Raw genomic sequence first — 24,981 nt, 5'->3', positions numbered from 1 at the left:
ACTACGAGAGTCGAGTATTTCAAAACATGAAAATGTCAAGCACCAAACAAGTCATCCGCAAAGAATTCAAGGTGGACCGTATGTAAACAATATATGAAGATATTTGGGGTAAAAATTAGGGTTTTTTTCCTCTCATGGAGAGGTCCCTCTTTTATATATCAATGCACTCTTACAAATAGATCCTTACAACATTAACTAATTAACTTAACATATCTAAATAATTCAACACTCCCCCTCAAGATGGGCGATAGATATCAATCATCCCCATCTTGTTACAAAAGATATCATACTCTCTAGAACCTAATCCTTTTGTTAAACAATCAACTAACTGCTCTTCTGATTTCACATAGCTGAATGTCAGAACTCCTCTATTCAGTTGCTCTTTGATAAAGAACCGATCAATCTCTACATGTTTGGTACAATCATGCTGAACTGGATTGTTTGCAATATTAATTGTCGATTTGTTGTCAGACCAAAGTTGTAAGGAGTCTCCTCTAAACAAGTGCAGCTCAGATAACATGTTATTGACCCATATCCACTCGCACAGACTAACTGTCGTAGCCCTGTACTCGGCCTTAGCTGTAGACTTATCCAACACATCTTGCTTCTTTCTACGTCAAGATACGAGATTGCCTCCAACAAATACACAGTAGCCTGTAGTGGACCTACGATCATCCATACAACCCGCCCAATCAGCATCATAATAGCCTTTAATTCTCAGATGTCCAGAACTCCTGAACCATAACCCCTTTCCTGGGCTTCCTTTAATATACCTAAGAATTCTGCGAACTGCCTCCATATGCTGCTCTCTAGGATCATGCATATATCTACTCACCACACTCACTGCATGAGTAATATCAGGTCTCATATGACATAGATATATAAGTCGACCAACTAATCTTTGATATTGCTCTTTACTCACCGGGTCACCACCCTCGGCACACATCTTATGATTCTGCTTGATAGGAGTAGTTGCAACTTTGCACCCCAACATCCCAGTCTCTAAGAGAAGATCTAGAGCAAATTTTCGTTGAGAAAACACTATACCCTTTCGCGACCTTGCAATTTTAATTCCGAGGAAGTACTTCAACTGCCGCAGATCTTTAACTTCAAATTCCTCTTCTAATTTCTTCTTCAACCATAGGATTTCCTCAGCATCATCTCTAGTGATTACAATATCATCAACATAGACCGCTAGGATAGTGATACGCATTTTAGAGTGCCTGTAAAACACTGTATGATCCCCATTGCACTGCTTGTACCCCATACTACAGACTGCCAACCTGAATCTGTCAAACCATTCCCTCAGAGACTGTTTTAACCCATACAAAGACTTCTTCAACTTGCACACCTTCCCAGCTACTTGAGAAATAGCGAAGCCTGGTGGAATCTCCATTACACCTCCCCCTGGAGATCTCCATGCAAAAAGGCATTCTTGACATCTAGTTGATGTAGTGGCCAATTGAAGTTGGCAGCACATGACACCAACACTCTAACAGTGCTCATCTTTGCTACTAGAGAAAATGTCTTGTCATAATCGATGCCATATGTTTGGCTGTAGCCTTTAGCAACCAATCTAGCCTTGTATCTGTTGATCTTGCCCTCTGGAGTTTACTTAACTATATACACCCGCTTACATCCAACAGCATGCTTCCCAGCTGGCAAAGGTACCAGTTCACATGTGTCATTCTTCTTCAAGGCCTAAAGTTCCTATTGAATGGCGCTCAACCACCTAGGATATTGCTTAGCTACCTACCAGTTGTTAGGTACATGCATTGAATGCAATAATGCAATGAATGACTTATATGCAGGTGGAATGGATGCATATGAAATGTAATTCGCAATGTCAGTATCCCAACTACCAAACTTAGCTGGAGGTTTTCTAGCATTGACTCTAGAGGTTCTACGGGGAAAGACAAGAGTATTAGAAGTATCATTGAAGGAATTGTTACTTTTCGACTCAGGTGTAGAAGGTAAGGAAGGCATTGGAGAGGAGGAACTTGGGACATCAACATTTATGGGTACTGGCACAGGCACAGGAGGCGGCTCATGCTGCTGTTTCTATCTCCTCGTGTATACTCTCAGCTCTCCCTAACCTTGACTGCCAACTCCTGAGTCGCCACCACTACTCAGCAATGTACCATCACTACTCGATGACTCAAGAGGACATGGAATCATCCCAACCATGATGTCATTCTCATTCTCATTCTCCCCCTCTCTACTAGCATCAGTAGAGCCATCTCCAAACAAGGAACTCAACTTCGTCTTCTCCCCATAAAAATGTTCAAACTTCCAAAAAGTCACATGCATACTGACAAACAACCTTCTTTCAGTGGGACACCAACACTTGTACCCTTTTTGACTTGATGAGTAGCCAACAAAGATACATTTAACTGCTTGCGGATCCAGTTTACTCACCATCAATCTGTGATCTCTCACATAACATGTGCATCCAAACACTCTTGGTGGAACAACAAAAACATTCGAGCCCAAGAGCATCTCACATGGTGTCTTCATCCCTAATACTCTTGATGACATCCTGTTGATCAAATAACCTGTTGTCATAACAGCCTCACTCCATAAAAACTTAGGCACATTCATTGTCAACATCAATGAGTGTGCCACTTCCAATAGATGCTTGTTCTTGTGTTTAGCCACCCCATTCTGAGCAGGGGTGTCTGGATAGGGGGTTTGATGAAAAATTCCCTGACTAGAGATAAAAGCCGCAAACTCCTTGTTGACATACTCAGTCTCATATCTGTTCGAAGAATCTTCACCTGCACTCCAAACTGTGTCTTCACATAAGCCGAGAAATCTTGAAAATATTGGTAAATCTCAGATTTCTGCTTCATCATGTATATCCAGGTCATACGTGAATAATAATCAATTTAAGTAACAAACCATCTAAAACCACTAATAGAGGTAGTAGGACATGGTCCCCAAACATCAGAATGGACAAGTGCAAATGGTTCAAAACTTCGAAGACCAATCATTTTATAAGTAGAACGAGTATGTTTTCCAAGTTCATAAGAATTACAAAATAACTATTTTCTATCCACTTTCTTCATAATCTCAGGTTCTAACATATTCAAACTATCAAAAGATAAATGCCCTAATCGGCAATGTTGAAGCATTGCTTCTGCCTCTGCCCCTTCGCTAACAACAGCAGCAATCATTACAGTCTCCCTGTCCAAGTACCAAAGGCCATCATGCCAGATGCTAGTCCTAATCCTCCTTCTCCTGGAAGACACACATATCCGGATCAAATAACACAATGCAATTTAATTGATCAATGAGAGAGCTAAAAGAGAGTCACTACAACAAAATACAACATTGCCGACGAAACAAAAATGTCGGTAAAAGTTTAAAAAATGTCGGGAAAAATCTTTCCTGACGCAAAATGCAACGTCGCTAACGCGTCGCCAAAAGTGCGTCAAGGAAAGTATTTGGCGACGCAAATACACTGCGTCGTCAAAAGTACACTTTTGGTGATACGTCATGCGTCGGGAAAAATATATCTTTTAGCGACGTATAATATTTTGCGTCGGCAAAAGTATACCTTTGGTGACGCATGCAGCGTCGGCAAAACCTATGCGTCGGCAAAAGTATAGCTTTTAGCGACGCAAAATTGTTCGTCGCTAAAAACTATATTTTTGGCGACGTAAGTTAGCGTCGGCAAAAGTGCAGCTTTTAGCGACGTAGAGTGAAGCGTCGCTAAAAGCTATACTTTTGCCGACGCAAGATAGCGTCGGCAAAAGTATAATTTTTGGCAACGTATAATTATGCATTGGTAAAAAATATAATTTTATCAATACTAATTTGCATCGCCAAAAGTAATATCTTTTCTGTCAACTACAAGCCTACACTGAACCTAAGCATCTACAAAAAATTTGCTCCCATTCACATCAATGAAGAAACCAAACATCAAATTATACTCCAAACAAGTTGCATATTATAATAAACAAAGAATTTGCTCCCATTGCAAAATAATTACATTCATTTCCATTTCCAAGTCAACACTCAAAGATTGCAAAATAATTACATTCATTTCCATTTCCAAGTCAACACTCAAAGGCCTGTTTAAATATTCCAGTTTTCCATATTCAGTGTTTTCCATTTCCCATTTCCAAGTCAACACTCAAAGGCCTGTTTAAATATTCCAGTTTTCCATATTCAGTGTTTTCCATTTCTGAGTATGACACATTATAAGATTTACAGGAAACTAAAGTAAGTTGAAAAAAAAGAAAACTTGAAGTAAAAGAACGGCACGATCAATGAACCTCTTCACAGATGAAGGTATATTCTCTGGTAGAGTTTTTACGACTCTGTCTAACTCCTGCATTTGTTGCTTTGCAGTCACTCTATCCGGACCACAATACATATCCATAACATCTTTCATGTGTGGTAGCCTTTCCATTAGTTCTTTGATTATTTCCTGTTAGAGAAAATGCAACGTCAGATTATCAGCTACATATATATAGCTCAAACAAATACTACTATATATTTTACTAGCAAAAAACCCCTGCGTAACGCGGGGAGAATGGAGAATGCATACTCGTATCTTTTATGATATTTGTATCATAATTTACTTATACATTTATTACCTGCATAACCAAATTTTCTTGGCCTTCAGGGTTCTCTTCATAGATGAGGAATAGTTCAAGTAAAATAATTCCGTACGCATATACGTCTTTCTCTTATTGCTAACTTTCCTATACATATAGTATTCAAGCATAGGGTGCATGTAAACAATCTTACAAGATAATCTTAAGACCAACAAATATCATACTCACATATACTCAATTATGAAATCTCACCTTCAATATAAATGAGAGATTAAATGATGTTCTAAGACTGTCAATCTATTTGTTCGTAATAGCACATAATAAGACATCATTCAGTTATTCTATATCATAAATTGAGGGCATTGAGTCATACATACATATGTAATTGGTGAATGAATCTTCCATTTGACATGTAATAAACAAAAAAATGAAAATTAATTACTTTTATAAAGACAATAATTGGCACTCTGAGATGCACACAAGGAACAAAAAGAATGACACAGTTAATGTAATCAACCAAATAAAATCGACCAAAAAGCAAAAACCCTCAAAAGAGATCGTATTCACAGTTTTAACATATCAATGCCTATACAATCAAATTAAGCAAAAGAATGAAATATTTCATATGAAACCGCAAAAGAATGAATTCAGAAATAAAATCATGTAGATTTCCTCAAATACAAATGACCAAGAAATTTCAAGCAGTAGCAAAGCAAGTCTAGAACACTCGAAGCTGAGAGAAAACCTACTTGAATTGTACCTAGTTTTGAGGAAATTCTAAATATGATACTTACCAGTTATTATTTCCGGATTGTATTCAATTTAAATATGACATAGATTGAGGATCCACTGGTCTTTACTTGGAAACATCAAGAAAAATATAAAACTATTAGGCTAACTATAGGCCATTTTATGTATATAATCTATGATACAACCTTAATACTTTCTATAGAAACAAATGCGTAACTCCATTATTTCAAATAATCATCCGATGTGAGAGCTTACCATCAGATAAGTTAGTTGCCAGAGTAATTGGTATTAGCTAGGATATGCCACAATTGAAGTTAAATTGAAATAATAAGAGAAATCTATGCTCATTTTCTAAAATAAAAACAATGAAAAAAAATAAAAAATTATCTAGAAAAAAAGATCTATATTTAGCAATTATACATGGCGAAAATATATGTAAATTTGATACCTTGAGCAGAGTCCATCTAGGATAACATTAATACTCGAGGAAGAGTGGGTGCTTGTCTACCTTCTATTGCAAGTTCCTTCACCACAATTAACAATTTTGCTTGTGATAGCTTCATTGACGACAAAAAATAAGTTATACCAATGCAATTTCAAATAAATTAATGACATAAAATATGAAACTAAATACCAAAGAATTAGGAATAAACTAAAATAAGTTATAGTTATAAGTCTATACACACTATCCTGTGAATGACTTTCAAAAACAATCGCACATGGGCTGTCTTTATATGGATCCTTATGTTAATAGAGGGAACCCTTTGCATGTTTCTTCAATGTATCCAAGGATAGAAAGAGATCCTATCATTGGCTTCCTTTCGTGCATCAGACATGACTTCTTAATATATAAGATTATATTCAAGAAACATTAGTTGCACTCTTTGTTTGAAATATGTTTTTTGGCATGGTAATACAGAACTCCTTTTAGCTTGCAGTATCTTCTAAACTACATTCTAATATAAATTATCCTCACATCATTATAGTTTTACCTTTTGCAGAATGTATAACCGAAACCTTTGTGTACATGTTGTGGAAAGGAAATACAAATTATAATACTGTATATGTAGATGTAGTCTCCATTCTGAACAGACTACTAATTTTTGCTAACTTTTGCATGAAAATATCCATAAGTAGCTAGAACTTGAATTTTTATTCAACCATTGAAATTAGATAGTCAGAACCTACATTATCATCTAATCCGTGAATATCCCTTTGTGGGATAATGCTATCTCCACATCAATTTAAACAATTTGCTTTCACTGAAAATTCTTGCATATATTTTACAAAGTCACTCATCACGTGCATACTATATAAAGCAAATTCACATACCACCACTTTTATGGATGTGGTCTCAAAACTTTTGTCGATTTAAACGAACTTCACCAAATGGAGATATGATCAAAATAGCCTTCAGACTTTATTATAATTTGAATTGTTCTTTGACTACTTAAGGTAAAACTCTAAGATGATTAGTCCACTTTGTAGGCATCGAAAATTGCCTATAGGTCTCCGTGATCAGCTCAAAGCTAAGAGGAGATGAGGAACGTCACTATCTAAGTCACAGAATCTTGATTGACGTCGATGAACGCTTGAAGTGAATCGACGAACTACGTGAAGTAACGGAATTTCAGAATAACGAAGACACGAACTGATCGGGAGTCCCGCGTCGCTTACAAAAGACGAAATAACGCTCCTATCCCAGCTTAATCCACAATGATCTAATCATCAGAGCTTATAGAACCCCTCATCGGCTTTCCAACGCACTTTGAATCACTGAAATCCGAGTTCGGACGAAGAAATTACGGCGGAAACGGACAAGTGCACGAAAAAGAACGTCTCAGCCTGAGTTGAGACACCCCGAGGTGTCTCGGCACAAGCGAGACACCCCAAGGTGTCTCGGCCAAGGCCGAGACACCCTTGGGCCGAGACACCCAAGGGTGTCTCTAGGCCTAAAAAATGGACTTTTGTGCAATTTCAACCACCCGAACTCCCTCCGAGCCTATAAATACAGCCTCAGGCCCTCATTTTTCTGGATCTGGAGGTTTGGAGAATTGGCGAAGCCCTGCCGGATTGAAGATTGATCGAGTTCTTCAAACGCTAAAGAGAGAGATTCTTCAGATCTGCACCACCCGCGTCCGATCCTTAGGATTATCCCGTTGTGATAATCCTAAGAAGAGCAATTATCTCGCCGTTGCCAAGATAAGCGCTTCTGCTTCTAGATTCCTTCGCGAATCGACGGAGTTCTGGATCTAATCTGATTGTCAGGTAGTCCATGGATATTGACGTCCCCGTCACCAGCTAAAGACCCACGCAAGCAAGAAACGACGAACAGATCTTGCGTTATTTTCGAGAAAGTTGTAATCTTTCATTTTCTTTTGTTGAAATTTGAATTCTTTGTAAACGATTAATATTATAATGAATTCAGCAATGAAGGTAACTTTTACCGAAAACAAACTGGCGACCACAGTGGGAGCCAACAGCCTCGCTGCCGAGGCTATCGTGACGCAACCGACATTCAAGATCCGGGTGAATGAAGAGATCGAATATGAGTTCGATCAACAAAAGTTTGAAGAGTACCTCTCTTCCTCCTCCCCCAGATCCGCCTCTCCAAGCAGGCGCAGGAAGGTCTCCTCTTCCAGAAACACTCGCGGGGTTTCAGGCTTGAAGATCAAGGATTTCCTCGCCGCCGTTGCACCCGTGCCCCACGACGTCCCTGCGGCATCCAAAGAGGTCGAAGCTGTAGATACAGACTCCTCCTCCGCCATGAAGATAACTGATGAAGGTGCTCCAATTTTGTCGAAGAGGGCACGCTAAAGACGGCGTCAACGCCTTGCGCGACAACTGGCCAAAGCTTCGGAGTCGATGGACGGGATCCGCTATAGACAACTGGCCAAAGCTTCGGAGTCGATGGACGGGATCCGCTATAATGAGGATCTGAAATCAAGGTAGCACCAAGAACGTCAACGACGAACCGCCAACCTCTCCTCTAAGGCGGAGACGAACGAATGGGTCCGCGTCAAGAAGACTCGCTCTACTCGCCAACCTCTCCTCTAAGGCGGAGACGAACGAATGGGTCCGCGTCAAGAAGACTCGCTCTACTCTCGAAGAGCGAATCAAGAAACGTTGCGCATTGCTCGTGCATGCCCGAGTCCTTCTGCAGAAAGCGGAAGAGATGCAAAAAGAAGAGACGGTTAAGAAGCCGCCCAGACACAAACAGATGTGGGTACCAAAGGCAAAACCAGCACTTAAGACAAAAGTGGACGAAGTTACCGTCCGACCTTCTTCAAATAAGGCAAAACCAGCACTTAAGACAAAAGTGGACGAAGTTACCGTCCGACCTTCTTCAAATCCAGATCCCGTTTCCCCTGTCCCCGCACCTCCGACGGAGCCGGGTAATAGCGTGGATCTCACAAGATCTAGAGTTCCTTTGAAAGGTCGCCTCGGTCCTTTACCGGAAGATCGAGGTAAAGCACCCGTGAAGGAGCGATTGGGACCATTGAAAGGTCCCCAAACAACAATCCAGACTGGGGGTCGTACCAATCCCCCTAAGAAAGATAATAAAGGGAAAACCCCTGTTACCGACCGCATTGGATTGCGGGTTGAAGTTCAAGAGCCCGTTAGGTTTTCACGCTCACAAAAGCGTAAACCTGAACGAGTGACTTTTGGGGACGCCAATAAAGCGTCGTATCCCCAGAGGGAAACACATTTGTCTGATGATGATGTTATACCTGGGAAGTCGTGCCAACACTCTATGGGTTGCTCTAGTTATCAAACTGACGAGTTGTACTATAGGGCTGGGGGTACGAATAAGTCTCAAAAAAGAAACGTTCAAGACACGGATTCTCATTGTCCGTGTGCCAACATAATCAAGGCAGTGCTATCAGAATGCTGCTGTTCTAAAACCCCACGAAGAGTTTCTGTGTTTGAGAGAATCTCCACCAGAACGACCGAGGCCAGATCAAGACACTACCATAGAAGGAAACCTTCTCTTCAAGAGGAGGAATTTCCAGAAGTGTCCGTCAATATGACCGGGAGAGGGAAATCAACGCGACGCTTTAGTCCGGATCAGTTTGCCACGGTGTCCCAGTGTATAACTCGATTGTGATCGGGGACCAATAGACGAAGGGATTACCAGAGAATGCAGAAGGGGCTCCCTTCAGATGATGAAACCTCGGATGTTTGCTCGGATGCTTGCTCGGATGCTTGCTCAACGATGGCTTCAGATGATACCAAATCGAGTGCAGGACAACCCTACGAATCACTCATGATTAACGCCGAACAGATGGCTAAAATACTGGAGGATGCTTTGACTAAGCAGAAAGAAAATTTTAAATTTGAAATGGAAATGGCCATGCAGCAGATGAGAAAAATGCATGACCAGCAAATCGCGGCACTGACGACTCATCAAGGAGAATCCAGTCGTCGCAATAATCCTAACCAAGGTGATGATGAACGGGAAGTGGAGGATAATGCCAACATGAACACCCCTCCCGTCAACAACAATAATGGAAGTTGCCCCTCGGATGATAACAATACGAAGGAGGACCACATTACTTCTCCCCGAAACCACTCGAAGACAGATACGAGTGAGGATAAGAAAATGAGGGATTTGGAGAACAAGATTAATGCGTTGATGAGTGCTCAAGAAGTGAAGAGGTCCGGAATACCATGTCCATACCCAAGGGAGTGGGAATCACAACAGTTGGGATGACATGGAGGATATGTTTTTGACAAACTTTTTCGACGATGACACTGAGATTTCAATTGGTACATTATTTGACGAGAAACAGAAAAATGGTGAGACGGTTGAAAACTTCGTCAAGAGATTCCGGAACAAAGCGATGAACTGCAGGGATCCGGTCAGTGAAGACTTCATCCTCGAGACTTGTCACAATAATCTTTCGTTAGACATCCTCAAAGCTATGGGAATGGCACCACCAAAGACTTGGAAAGATTTGAAAGTACGAGGAGAACGAGCCGAAAGATTCCTTAAAAGGAAGAAGACTAAAAGGGGTCAAGCGGCAAATAATACTCCATAATAGAACTTTGTTCCTAAAGGTAAAGGAAAGGCACAAGCGAATGCGGTGGACGCGAACCAAACATTCGAAGTACAAGCGCAACCGCAACCGCAACAACAACAGAAAGTGCCTCAACAATCAAGGTGGTAACAACAGCCTCAGAAACAGATGGCTTCGGAACCAAAATTCCCGAAGGTCTACTCGTTAAAAGAGGATGAAGTCCCCGGTATCTTCAAATACCTCATAGAGAATAACAAGATTAAGCTGCCTCCGATCCAAGATCAGGAAGATGCTAAAAGAATTAGTGACCCGAAGTACTGCGCCTTTCATAGAGCGGTGCACCATCCTACCAAGGCATGTTACGCTCTCAAGGATAAGATCCAAGCTTTAATCGATGTCGGGGTCATCACTATGAAGCAACCTAAAGAGAAGAAGGTGGACGCGAATGCAGTGTCGATCAGTTTTGGATCCGTTCCTTTGAACTGGTTTCAGCCTGAGCCAGTAATAAATGTGGCGGTAAAGATAGTGAATGACGATCCTCATAAGCAACGCCAGAAAGGACTTGTACCACACACAGCTCCAAATGGAGAGATTCTTTGGGTTCACCCCGATCTAATTGGAGATGAACAATGGACCGGATCCTCTTCCAAGAAAAAGTCAAAAGGAAAAGGTAAGTCTTGTTATGGAGCCGCAACCATTCCAGAAGGAGACGATGACAGAATTCCTGCTTTCCCACTTTCTGAAGATGAACAGGAAGCTTTTGTGACGCGAAGCGGGAATGAATATCATTTCAAGTATCCAGATGCTTCCGAGCAGTTGGCTAAGCAAGGGGTAACCAAAACCATTCCTTCCAAGACCCTAGCGGAGATGGGAATTGTCACAACTCCCCTAATACCTGTAGTTGCGGAGAAAGCCCAACAAAAGCAAAAAGGGAAAGAACCTCTACACCAGGAAGTCCAAAACCCGAAGCAGTCTCGGTTCAATCTACCGATTGGGAGAGACAAACCGGGGACTTCAAGCTCTCCACCTCGTTTCGATATTATGACGCAACTAGCTAATATACCGGCTAGAATAACACTGTATGAATTGTTGCGTCTTTCAAAGGACACAAGGGAAGCGTTACAAGAGGCCTTGTCCAATTCGGAAGTTTTCCTGACTCGGACCAAGCCATCTCCTGAAGAACCAGAGCCGCCGGTCCAACACTGTAATCTCGCGGCACACCACTTTTCCTGCATTTCTTTCACCAAAGAAGACATGCAGACAAAAAACTCAAAGCATGATCGGCCCTTGTACTTCACCGGACATATTGGTTCCAACGTTGTCAACCGGATCCAAGTCGATCTGGGTTCCTCTTTCAGCATCATGCCACTCCGATTGATATATAATCTCGAAATACCGGCTAGTAAGCTAGCTTCCACGGGCACTACGATCTACGGATTCAACACCAGTGGGTCCAGACCATTGGGAAAGATTCGAGTAAAATGCCAGATCGGGGATTTGAAGTCAGAAGTCACCTGCTACGTGATTGACGCGGAAACATCCTATAACTTACTGTTGGGTCGACCCTGGATCCACGGTAATCTTATAGTCCCATCAACTCTTCATCAGTGCATAAGCAACCATTTAAGGGGTTGAAGAACTATTTCACTGATTCCCTTCTATACGGTGCCGAATCCGATACTGAACCATCGGCCCAAGGAACGGACAGCGGAGATGAAGCTGATACCGAAGCTGGGTTTGATTATGATGGTGGTTTTGTACTTAATGACATTGTACCCATTGTAATCAATCTTGACGATAAAAAATCATTGGAAAGTAGTTGTAACTGGCAACTTGCCGAAGATATTGCAATAAATGATGATTTAGAGTACTCGTTGTGTCTTGATAACATCACTAAGGAGCTGTATGATAACCCTGACTTGTATATGCCACTTCAATCATTTTGTATGACAAAAAAATAGGTACAGGATACATGCGGAACGATACTTGTCATCCCTGCAAAGACAGGAGTGAAAAGGAAGTCATCTACGGTAAAGGAAGAGAATCTCCGATACCAGACCACTTCTTGGAAGAGAAAGACAATGATGATAAACCTGCCCCTCATCTATTTAGGTATAACACAAAAGCGCGTGATCTAATGGAGAAATATGGATATGATTTCACGCTCGGAGAAGGTCTTTGCTTTGGTCGAGGTCCGCGAGTTCCGCCTCGAATGGCCTATGTACCAAAAGGAAAACCCGATGATTATTATCGCCATAGAAGAGGTTTAGGTTATGTCTCCTCATCCGATGACGAGTGTTGCTGGCAGGTCATCGATCAAATTGCTAACAAAGGTAAAAACGGGGATTCTTCTGATTCTTCAGCTTGGGATTCTGATGCTAGTCTTAGTGAAATGTTCAAAAAGCTAATGTCGAACATGGCTACGGTCGACCCTGCGACAATAGAGGAAGACAATCAGATACCGACTTGGGAAGATCCTTGGGTTCATCACCTAAACATGCAGTACGGTGATAGGTTTGAACTCCAAGTGAATATGGGAAACGAGGATAATCCGAAGCCGATATTCATTAGCGACAGCCTCCCGTCAGAAGATAAAGAAGAGTTAGTCTCTCTTATCAGGGAGTACATCGATGTGTTCGCCTGGAATTATGAAGATATGCCAGGGCTCGATCCAAATATAGCAGTGCATCGTCTTAATATTAAGCCGGATGTCAAACCTATCAAACAACAACAAAGACGGTTTTGTCCGCAGATGATGGAGGCAATCGAGTCCGAAGTTAAAAAGCTAATTGACTCGGGCTTTGTTAGGAAAGAGCAACATCCCGAATGGCTTGCCAATATTGTCCCGGTTCTTAAGAAGAATGAGAAAATCAGGGTTTGTATCGACTTTAGAGACCTCAACGCTGCCTGCCCAAAAGATGATTTCCCCCTTCCCATCACAGATGTCATCATCGACAATACGTGCGGGTTCGAGAGGATGTCTTTCATGGATGGGTTTTCTGGTTATAATCAAATAAAGATGCATCCAGAAGATGAAAAGCATACCGTATTTAGAACGCCCCTCGATGTTTTCTGCTACACGGTCATGCCCTTCGGCTTAAAGAATGCAGGTGCCACATATCAGAGAGCCATGTCGAAGATTTTTCAGGAGCATCTCCGAAAAACTGTCGAATGCTACGTGGACGATCTAGTCGTAAAAAGTCGTGACAAGAATGATCACATCAAAGACTTAAAGACGATGTTCGATCTGATGCGAACCCATCAATTGAAAATGAATCCTACCAAGTCTTTCCTCGGAATGTCCAGTGGTAAATTCCTTGGATTCGTCGTCACCACCAAAGGTATTCACATCGACCCTTATAAAGTAAAGGCAATTAATGAGTTACAACCTCCGAGAAACCTTAAAGAGCTCAGAGGATTGCAAGGGCGGTTGGCTTATATCCGTCGGTTCATCTCGAACCTCTCAGGAAAATGTCAACCATTCTCCAAACTCACAAAGAAGGGCGTATCGTTCGTATGGGACGACGCTTGTCAAAAAGCGTTCGAGAGTATTAAAGAATATCTCTCAAAACCTCCTGTACTCGTTGCACCGAAATCAGGCAAACCGTTCTTGATTTACGTCAAGGCGACGAGCCACTCATTAAGTGCATTACTTGCACAAGATAACGATAACGGTCATGAGCAGGCAGTATATTATCTAAGTCAGACCTTGGTAGGCGCTGAATCTCGGTATCCCATGATTGAGAGGGAATGTCTCGCCTTGGTATTCGCAATTCAAAAGATGTGGCATTACCTGGTTGGACAGACTATTTATGTTATCTCTAAAGTTAACCCAGTCCGAGTATTCATGACACAGCCATCTTTCATGAATTGGCGTTTAGCAAAATGGGCCTTACTCTTGTCCCAATATGACTTGCACTTTAAACAACAGAAGTCAGTAAAAGGACAGGCCATCTGTGACCTCCTGGCAGCTAACCCAACTACGGATACTGCTGAGATATATGATGATCTGCCAGATGAAACCCATGAAGTCAACGTAACTTCACACCAACAAGTATGGCGTTTGTACTTCGATGGTGCTTCTCGAGCGACTAATGTAGCAAGTGCCCCTGGATGTTCTAAGATTTCTTCTGGAGTTGGAGTTGTCTTAGTTTCCCCGGGAAAACATGTCATGCCTCGAGCCTACTCGTTGACCGAGCCATGCTCAAATAATGTAGCCGAGTATAACGCGCTACTCATGGGACTCAATTTTGCTAAAGAACTGGGGGTTGAGTATCTCGAAGCTTTCGGCGATTCTCAACTAATAGTTAAGCAGGTTCAAGGGGAGTATGAGGTCCGAAGTTAGGATTTAACACCATATCATAAGATGGCTGTAGAGATGGCAGAATCGTTCGAAGGATTCTTCATCGAACACATTCCGCGATTACAGAACGCTTACGCAGATGCATTAGCAGCATTAGCCGTATCTCTGGCGCAGCCTCCTGAAACAGAACAGTTTGTTACGGTAAGAACTCACCATCTCTTAGTGCCAATCTATGATGAAGATGACAAGGAAGAGGATGTTCAAGAGGTATATTCAACTCAAGTCGAGTTTGAACCCCGAGATTGGCGTTTCCCTATCATCGATTACGTCTTGCATGGAATCTTACCATAAGATGTGAAAGAGAGGGATTCAATCCGACGAAGAGCAGCGAGATTCTACTATAACACAGAGAGTCGAACGTTGTACCGCAGGGGGTACGATGGTTTACTATTACGTTGCTTATCGACTAAAGAAGCTGAGGAAGTCCTCAAGGAAGCACACGAAGGGGTTTGTGGCGCACACCAACCTGGCCCCAAAATTTATGACCGCATAAGAAGAATGGGATATTTCTGGCCTTCTACAATGAGCGATGCAGTCGCGTATGCTCGAAAGTGTCATGCGTGTCAGATACACGCGAATTATATGCACCAACCTCCGGAGCATCTACATCCTTCGGTTACATCATGGCCGTTTGAGACCTGGGAAATGGATATTGTTGGTCCTATAAATCCCCCGTCAGTCAAAGGTGATCGATTCATCCTGGCAATTACTGACTACTTCTCCAAATGGGCTGAAGCAATTCCACTCAGAGAAGTTAAGACCAGTAACGTCATCGCATTCATCAAACACCATATTATCTATCGGTATGGTGTCCCAAGACGAATCATACATGACAACGGTCCTTAATTTGTCAGCAACGCCTTTATCAGGTTTTGCGAGAAGTTCAAAATTCAGGACGTCTCGTCGACGGTTTACAATCCCACAGCAAATGGATTGGCTGAAGCCTTCAATAAGACTATCATAAAGCTTTTGTCAAAACTCGTGAAAACTAATAAACGAGATTGGGATGACAAGCTTGGCGCGGCTCTATGGGCCTATCGTACCATGGTGCGTACACCGACGGGAGCGACCTCATATTCTTTGGTATACGGATGTGAAGCCGTTCTTCCTTTAGAAATACAAATTCCGTCTCTTCGAATCGCTCTCACGACCCAAATGACGAACGAAGAACAACATAAGAAACGTCTCGAAGAACTCGAGATGCTCGACGAAAAGCGCTTAGAAGCTCAACAGCATATTGAGTTCTACCAAGCCAGAATTTCTCGAGCTTTCGACAAGAAGGTTCGACAACGGAGTTTTAAAGAAGGAGATTTAGTCTTGACTGAAAGACGAGGAGTTTTAAAGAAGGAGATTTAGTCTTGACTGAAAGACGACCTATGATCCTTAACTCCAAGAAGAAAGGTTAATTTGAGCCCAAATGGGAGGGACCATTCGTAGTAAAGACAGTCTACTCGAGTGGCGCATATCGCCTAGTTACCAAGGATGGCGACTAGTTTATGATGCCGATAAACGGCAAGTTCCTGAAAAAATACTACCCTTAGTACCTTCAGGATAACCAATGTATCGGGAAGTTCCCGGAAGAATGCCACGTGTGGTATTCTTAGGGATAACCCAATCACTGTAAAAGTGATAAATAAGAGGTCCACAGTTAAACTTTGAATGTTTCTTTTTATTGTTATCAAATTCTCTAACTCTCATGAGTTATTTTGTGAGACGAGATTCAATCCTTTGACAAATTAATCCTTCCTCACAAAGCTATCCACTGATCAAATCAATTGACGGTGGGTCCACCAAAATTTCTATCCGCCAGTCATTGGCAGTTCTCAGACTCAACATGTTAGGTCCTAATCACTTAGCATTGAACTCCTCTATTGAGTGATAGTACGAGTCGGCATTCTCATTGCTTCTGGTATACCACTCTCTTTGCTTCCAGGTCGAACCTATAAAAGTTAGGGCCAAAGCCAAATTCTCCTCTCGATTCCTTCCATGAACGAGAGGTCTACTTTCAATTCGAACAATCAAACCTATAAAAGTTAGGATTGTTCCCAATCTCACTTAGTCAAACCTACAGATAGTTAGGACTAAGACCGAGTCATCCCTTTCGATAAACGAAAGACTGCCATTGTTCCTTTTTCAACCAAACCTATAAAAGTTAGGGTCGAAATTGGACTTTCCCCTTAATAAATAAGGAACTCTTTTTGGATCAAACAACCAATCCTATAAAAGTTAGGGTCGTTTGAATCTTTCCGATTCTCGGAGTGGAGATCCCACTCTTAGTTTCATCTTTCCGGAGTCTGGGGTGGAGATCCCACCTCGAGTTTCCTTTCTAACTGTAGATAGAATATAAAATTCTTCTTCTTCAGTGTTGAAAGATAGAATATAAAATTCTTCCTCTTTCATTTTTGGGTTCATCTTTACCCTAAACAAGACCTGGGGCCAAGAATATAAAATTCTTCCGCTCCAACTTTGGGTTTGTCTTTGCCTTGAGAATAGACACAATTCTCAACTTCTAATCCGCACACTTCATCACGGGGAATTTTATCTCAACTCCTAAATAGAGATAAGCCTACGCCTAACACGCGTTGCCGGTTTAGTCTTTCGCCGATTGAAAAAGACACCAGAGTCTAAGTCTGGAGAATTTTATCCTGAATCCTAAGTAGGAATAAGTCAACGCCTAATACACGCTGCCGGGCGCCATATTCCCATAAAAAGTAGTGAAGTCTATGTATTCAAAATCATAGCATCAAGTCTAAGAGAAGTCATTCTCTTAGCACAACGTTACATGTGAAACGGGTTTTAATAATTCACTTGATAGCCCGATTCAAACGGTAATCGGTAAAGGCACATCAAACCCGTTGAAGGCTGGGGGTTTGCCAAAAATCCTAAAGTCTATGTCTAACACACATCGCCGGTTTAGTCTTTCGCCGATTGAAAAAGACACCAGAGTCTAAGTCTGGGGAATTTTATCCTAAAACCTAAGAAGGGATAAGTCATCGCCTAACACGCGTTGCTGGGTACCTTTTCCCATAAGAAACAGTGAAGTATATGTATTCAAAATCATAGCATCAAGTCTAAGTGAATTAACACTCTTAGCATAACGTTACATGCAGAACGAACTAAAATAATTTGCATGCTAGCCCGATTCAAACGGTAATCGGTAAAGGCACATCAAACCCGTTGATGGCTGGGGATTTGCCAAAAATTCTGTAAATATGGGGTCCATTAGATTCGCAATCAAATAAAGAAACATTATGATAAAAGATGAGTGTATTAAATCAAATACTGGGTCTCTACTAATGGATTAAGTCAAAGCATACAACAAAAAACTCATTGGCCCGAACGCAGTCGGCGAGCAAGAATGTGAAATTCTAACTTAGAAAGTCTATCTGCATAACTCTGCTCAAGCTCAGCCTGCAGATCAACTCGGACAAATTCTTCAGAATAGCTCAAGATATTCGCGGCTTCATTTTTCAGCTTCATCAATCTCTCCTGCGTAGATCCTAATCTCTCAAGCATCTGTCCGCGAGATTTCTCTAGTCCAGCCAACTCCTCGGCCATGATTGCACCAGACTCCTCGGCATACTTCAATGCCTTCTTCAACTTGTCTACTTCCTCATGGTTGGAGTCTAAAGAACTGAGTAACTCGGCTCTGTCAGTGTCCTTTCTTGCAAGACTAGCCATCAGCTGTGCAATAGAATTCTCATGTGACTGAAGTTCACTGCCGATGGAAGATCTCAAATCACGCCATTGTGACAATCTATGCTCCAACTGAGAGGACACGAAAGAAGAAGCTCCATTAGCCTTTAGCTCCTCTAACTCTCGGAGTTCAGACTCCAAGACAATAAAATCAGCAGTAAGAGAGTCTGAACTGATCAAAGCAATACCCTTGATGAAGAATCTTCTCGATCATGCCGTTAAAAAAGACGACGAGATGAAGAATCTTCTCGATCATGCCGTTAAAAAAGACGACGAAAGAGCTGAGATCCATTCGGAATATGTCTCTGCTGGGATCGGAATCAGACAATCCATTCGGAATATGTCTCTGCTGGGATCGGAATCAGACAAAAGGGCGAGGACATGTTCATATGGAGAAGACTGAGATCCTACAAGCAATCATGTTGAAGAGTAAGAATTCTCGGACGTGATAAAGTTTAATTTAAAGCGAATTGCAAGCATACCAATACCATTAGATGTCCCCGCAGACTGAGGTCTGACGATCGGCTCCGTCAGTCTAGTCTCAACGGGCTCCGAGATGACAGCAGGTGTGGTCATTGAGGGTATATCAACCTCTCTAGGTAAATCGGCGGTGCCTCTCGGCGGTGAAGGAGAGACACCATCGTTATGCAAGCTAGCGGTCCTAGAAACCGTAGTCGCATTAGTCATGACGGTTGGTCCTATGGTTACACTTCTTTATTAGTCAAATGGAAATTTAGACAAATAAAGAGGATTGTGGAGATCGGATTATATGCATACCCGTAGGTCCATCACCCTCCGGCAAACTGGAAATGCCAGGAATCGTAACCGTATCAGTCCCGGTGGCTGGTCCTATTATTACACTCCTCCATTAGCCAAGTAAAAATTCAGACAAATAATGGTGATGAAGATTATATGCATACCGGCGAGTCCATTATCCTTAGGTAAACTAGAGATGCCAGGAATCATGACGGAATCAGTTCCAGTAACTGTTGGCCTTCTTGTTTTGATGATGTTTAACAAACAATTTATTACTAATGTTGTTTGTCTAGTGTTTTTGTTTTCGCATTTATTCTAGGCAAACAACGTAGTTGGAGGATGGATGGAATAGAGCTTCAACGATGATATCCAAAGGAGGTTGGCGGAATGTCGGTGAAGCCTTACAATTCAAGTTAAAGATCAAGTTCAAGCTTCATCCGCAAAGTGTACCAAGTCAAGCTTATTGAAGATCAAGATCGGTTTGGATAATCTAGTTTAGGTTTTATATTATGTGTGTTAAGTACCTTAAGCTCAATATCATATACACACACGTATTTGGTTTCTATGTATATATATAGTTATATATATACATGCATGGTTTTGGGTTTTTCATGTTTTGAATACTTTTGCAAAATAATGAGATTTCACAATTGAGAAATGCAAATTGGAAAATTCTTTTTGTAACATGTTCAAAATATCATTTGCAAACATTTCTCAAAGTTTCATCAAGTTTGGAATTGATTTGTTATGTTTAAAGGAATTTACAAATTCACGTTTTCGTTCGTGCACATGTTCGTGCATGTTTTACAAAACTGATGAGTTTTCTCAAATGAGAAGTGATATTTGAAAAATTCTTTCTCTGACATGTTTACCTACATATTTAGAAACTTCTCACAAAATTTTACTATTTTTGGAGTTGATTTACTATACCTAATTGATTTTACAAAATCGTGTATCACAGCAGATTTTCAGAAACTGTATTTCTGTATTAAAACATTTATTTCTCTCAACTGGAAAACTCTTTTTCAGAAATTATTTCTCTAATATGTTTTTATACATGTCTAGAACCTTCTCTCAAAATTTCATAATTGTTGGATCTGTTTTACTATTTTTAACCGATTTTATAAAATCGGATATACCTGCTTCAGTACCGTCGGTCGACCGAAATTTACGTCGGTCGACCGAAATTTACGTCGGTCGACCGAAATTTACCATCGGTCGACCGAAATTTCCACCCGGTCGACCGAAGACTCTCTGGACGTCAGAAGTTTTCTAACTCTTTTCCCTAGCAATTTCATTATTGATTTATCATATATTAATTATTGCTAGTTTGCTATTTGAGTTAGATTTCATTTTACTCATTGTTACACACACCCACATTGAGCTTTTAGTATTTACATACATAGTATAGTTGGGTGGTGAGAGATTGTAACTTTGAGTTGTGCTTTCATTGTGTTCTCATCTATTGTAGAGAACAAATTTATATTTGTTACATTGTGAGTGTTGTAAGGTTTTCGGTGAGCTAGAAACCGAGTGTGTAGTGAGGTTTTCGGTGAGCTAGAAACCGAGTGTGTAGTGAGGTTTTCGGTGAGCTAGAAACCGAGTGTGAGGAGTGACGTTGATCGGTGAGCGTTGAAAACCGATACTGTGAGGTGTAAACGTTATTCGGGTGAACGTAGAAAACCCGGTTGATAGTGGATTTCTCCCCGGGAGTGGGGAGCGGAGACGTAGGACGGAAGGTCCGAACTCCGTGATCATATTGCTTGTTTGAGTGTGCTTTGGCGTTCATTCATATTTATGTTCATATCTTATATCGCCATTGTCATTAGCTCATTATCTATTTCATCCACTATCTTGTTTAGATTATTTACCCTTGTGTTGTTTATATATCCTTGCATATATTTCATCATATAGGATATATCACTTTGTGTATATTGCATATTCTTGCCCATAATAGATTGTATACCTATCTTGCAAGAATATAGTTGTTAATTATTTTTAATTGGCATTTAATCGGATTAGATTAGCATAAGACCCTAATCACCCCCCCTCTAGGGTCTAACAATTGGTATCAGAGCTTGGTGCTCTTTGATTTAAGGTCTAATCGCCTTGAGTTAAAGATCCAAGTTATCTTTTTGTGCTAATCTTGTTTTGATTGCATTTGTATCTTGCTTGCATATTTTTACAAATTATGGATATGAATGATGCATCTTGTTTAGGCTATGATTCTAGTATTGCTCCTAAATTCAATGCTTTCCCTTATGCTCAATGGTGTTTTAGATTCAAAATATTTGTTCAATCTAAAAATATCGATTTATGGGAAATCATTGATTGTGCTTATATTGTGCCCACGTTGGAGAAATCCAAGTGGAGCAAACATGATAAAAAGATGTTTATTATGAACAAGCTTATGTTAGAATTTTTATTAAATGCATTTGATTCATTTATGTCTAACAAGCTTGATTCTTTTGATAGCGCTTATACATTATGGAAATTCATAGAAGCGCATCAAGGAGACTTGGAGGCGATCCGACAAGCTTTGGAGGATCCCGCTTCAAGTTCATGTGGAGCATCATGCACACGGCCACTAGGCGATAGCCCTAGTGAGGTTTGCGAGTTCGAACCCGATAATGATTTATCTAGTGATGAACTTGCTTGTGCTAGTGAAAAATTATTGCATGCCTATAACAAATTGCAAAATGATTTTAATGATTTAAAAAGCAAGCATGATGTTTTAAAATCCGATCATGAGAAGCTAGCTTCCAATTTTGATATCATTTCCAAAGAAAATGTTGCTCTTAAAGAAAGTAATGATATGTTAAAATTGGAAAATGAGAAATTATCATCATCCATTTCTAGCTTATCTCATGCTAAGATTGATGCCATGTTAGAAGTAGAGAACATAAAGAATGATACAGCTTCTTTTATAAATAACTATTTATGTTCTACTTCTAAAAATGCATATGTGCCTAAAAATGAAGATTTGAATCTTATGAAAAATAGTATTTCATCTTTAGATTCAACTTTGAAAATATGCATTAATAATCATAAGAGGCTTATGGACATGTGTGCCAAGACTAAATCAAAATCATCTACTCATTATGCACACATGTATAGCAAAACTTATAAGTGTTCTATTTGCGGCCGTCAAGGTCATTTAGCTAAGTTTTGTTATGATGCACACAAACATAAGAATTCTAATGTTCCTTGTGCATCTCATATAGCTTCTTCATCTTGTACACTTACACATTCACATGCTCATTCTCACAAAGTTCATCATAAGCATGCTAGTGTGTTCAAGTGTGATTATTGTGGTCGTTTTGGTCATTTGGCCAAATATTGCTTTGATTTGAAAAGAAAATCTCATTTGACAAATGCTTCCAATAGACCACATGTTTTTAAATGTGATGTTTGTGGTAGGTTTGGACATCTTGCTAAATTTTGTTTTGATATACAAAAAGCTTCTAAATTGCAATATGTTCCAAATAGACCATTGTTTAGGAATGTTTCTCATTTGCAAAATAATTTTAAAAGAAAATCTTTATTTGCAAATGATTCCCGTGCACGAGCTAATGGTCCACAAAAACAAATGGATCTCTTTCATTGCACAAATTGCAATAGGAAGGGTCATTTGAATGAATATTGTTTTTACCATGTTAGTGCACCATATATGCCTAAGAGGGTTCATAACCCTAAGACTTTGAGCTTAAATGATATGGGTCATGTCCCTAAATCTTTTGGTACCAAGAGTTCTTGGATACCAAAACAAATTTAAACTTTAAACCAAGAATTTTAGTGTTCTTACTTTTTCCTTTCTTGGTTTTAAAATTATGTCTTAAAATATTTTGATTATGAAAATAAATTTATAATTGATAAAATCATTTTAAACTTTTATGAAAACAATTTCTTTTATTCGCTAAATTCTTTTGTTTTCATGATCATTGGTTTTGCTTTAATGAGAGGTTTGCATTTATATAACCCCCCGGGTTTATTGGGTGTTTATTCCCAAATCATGTTTATCGGATGCTAGAATGATTATATGGGTTGGAACAAGCTTAAGAGCTTGATATATTGTTGCCTCTCTTAAAATTATTTTGTCAAAGATTTTGTTTTGATTTGTTGCTTTGAATTCATTATATTTCACTTATATGATGATATTTATGTGTTTGTGCTAATGGATCATCTATTCGTGCTTTATAATGTATTCTATGAGTGGTTTGATCAAGTCTTACAAAGAATTTTTTTTTATTATTATTGATCAAACATCATTTTTGGTTTAAATGGTTGATTTATGACTTCATTTGGTTGATTTGTTTTCATTCGAAAACTCTTTTTGCATGATTCTCATGTTTTCTCTCTTTTGATTTCATAAATCTATTTTTTTATAATTTCCTTTATTTTTGTGTTAATGAGACACTATTTTCATAATGACATATCATTATGTGTTCTCATTATCTTGTTTGTATGTGAGTGATATCTAGCATATCTTCCATCTATGCTTGCTCACATATGTTTGCCATGTTCATAATTTCTATATGGCATTTTGATAGGGGGAGAAATCCCCATTCCTTTCTATGTGTTATACTCACCCATGCTTATTGATAGGGGGAGCTTTCGCTCTCTTAATTCTTTTGTCCCCTTTTTGATGTTGTCAAAGGGGGAGAAATATTGTGAGTATATCTATCTTGTTTGTTTATATGCATGTGAGTTATGTGAGTATATCTATCTTGTTTGTTTATTTGCATGTGAGTTATTATCTTGTATATGTTCATTTCCTTCATGCATATATTCCTTTTTGTAAATTGTTTGTCATCATCAAAAAGGGGGAGATTGTTGGCCTTCTTGTTTTGATGATGTTTAACAAACAATTTATTACTAATGTTGTTTGTCTAGTGTTTTTGTTTTCGCATTTATTCTAGGCAAACAACGTAGTTGGAGGATGGATGGAATAGAGCTTCAACGATGATATCCAAAGGAGGTTGGCGGAATGTCGGTGAAGCCTTACAATTCAAGTGAAAGATCAAGTTCAAGCTTCATCCGCAAAGTGTACCAAGTCAAGCTTATTGAAGATCAAGATCGGTTTGGGTAATCTAGTTTAGGTTTTATATTATATGTGTTAAGTACCTTAAGCTCAATATCATATACACACACGTATTTGGTTTCTATGTATATATATAGTTATATATATACATGCATGGTTTTGGGTTTTTCATGTTTTGAATACTTTTGCAAAATAATGAGATTTCACAATTGAGAAATGCAAATTGGAAAATTCTTTTTGTAACATGTTCAAAATATCATTTGCAAACATTTCTCAAAGTTTCATCAAGTTTGGAATTGATTTGTTATGTTTAAAGGAATTTACAAATTCATGTTTTCGTTCGTGCACATGTTCGTGCATGTTTTACAAAACTGATGAGTGTTCTCAAATGAGAAGTGATATTTGAAAAATTCTTTCTCTGAAATGTTTATCTACATATTTAGAAACTTCTCATAAAATTTTACTATTTTTGGAGTTGATTTACTATGCCTAATTGATTTTACAAAATCGTGTATCACAGCAGATTTTCAGAAACTGTATTTCTGTGTTAAAACATTTATTTCTCTCAACTGGAAAATTCTTTTTCAGAAATTCTTTCTCTAATATGTTTTTATACATGTCTAGAACCTTTCCTCAAAATTTCATAATTTTTGGAGCTGTTTTACTATTTTTAACCGATTTTATAAAATCGGATATACCTGCTTCAGTACCGTCGGTCGACCGAAATTTACGTCGGTCGACCAAAATTTACCATCGGTCGACCGAAATTTCCACCCGGTCGACCGAAGA

General features: G+C 39.8%; 1 protein-coding gene across 1 annotated transcript; it reads right to left on the bottom strand.

Moving 5' to 3' along the window:
• Positions 617-1,396, bottom strand: LOC109823167 (uncharacterized mitochondrial protein AtMg00810-like). Its single transcript, XM_020389452.1, has one exon. The coding sequence runs from the start codon at positions 1,394-1,396 to the stop codon at positions 617-619; it is 780 nt and encodes a 259-aa protein (XP_020245041.1).

Source organism: Asparagus officinalis, chromosome 9, assembly GCF_001876935.1.
Source record: "Asparagus officinalis chromosome 9, Aspof.V1, whole genome shotgun sequence".
Lineage (NCBI taxonomy): Eukaryota > Viridiplantae > Streptophyta > Magnoliopsida > Asparagales > Asparagaceae > Asparagus > Asparagus officinalis.
This window is presented reverse-complemented; position numbering and strand designations above follow the sequence as displayed.

Excerpts from the sequence above, each read along its gene's own strand:
- LOC109823167 (XM_020389452.1), bottom strand. The coding sequence starts at position 1,396 with ATGGAGATTCCACCAGGCTTCGCTATTTCTCAAGTAGCTGGGAAGGTG.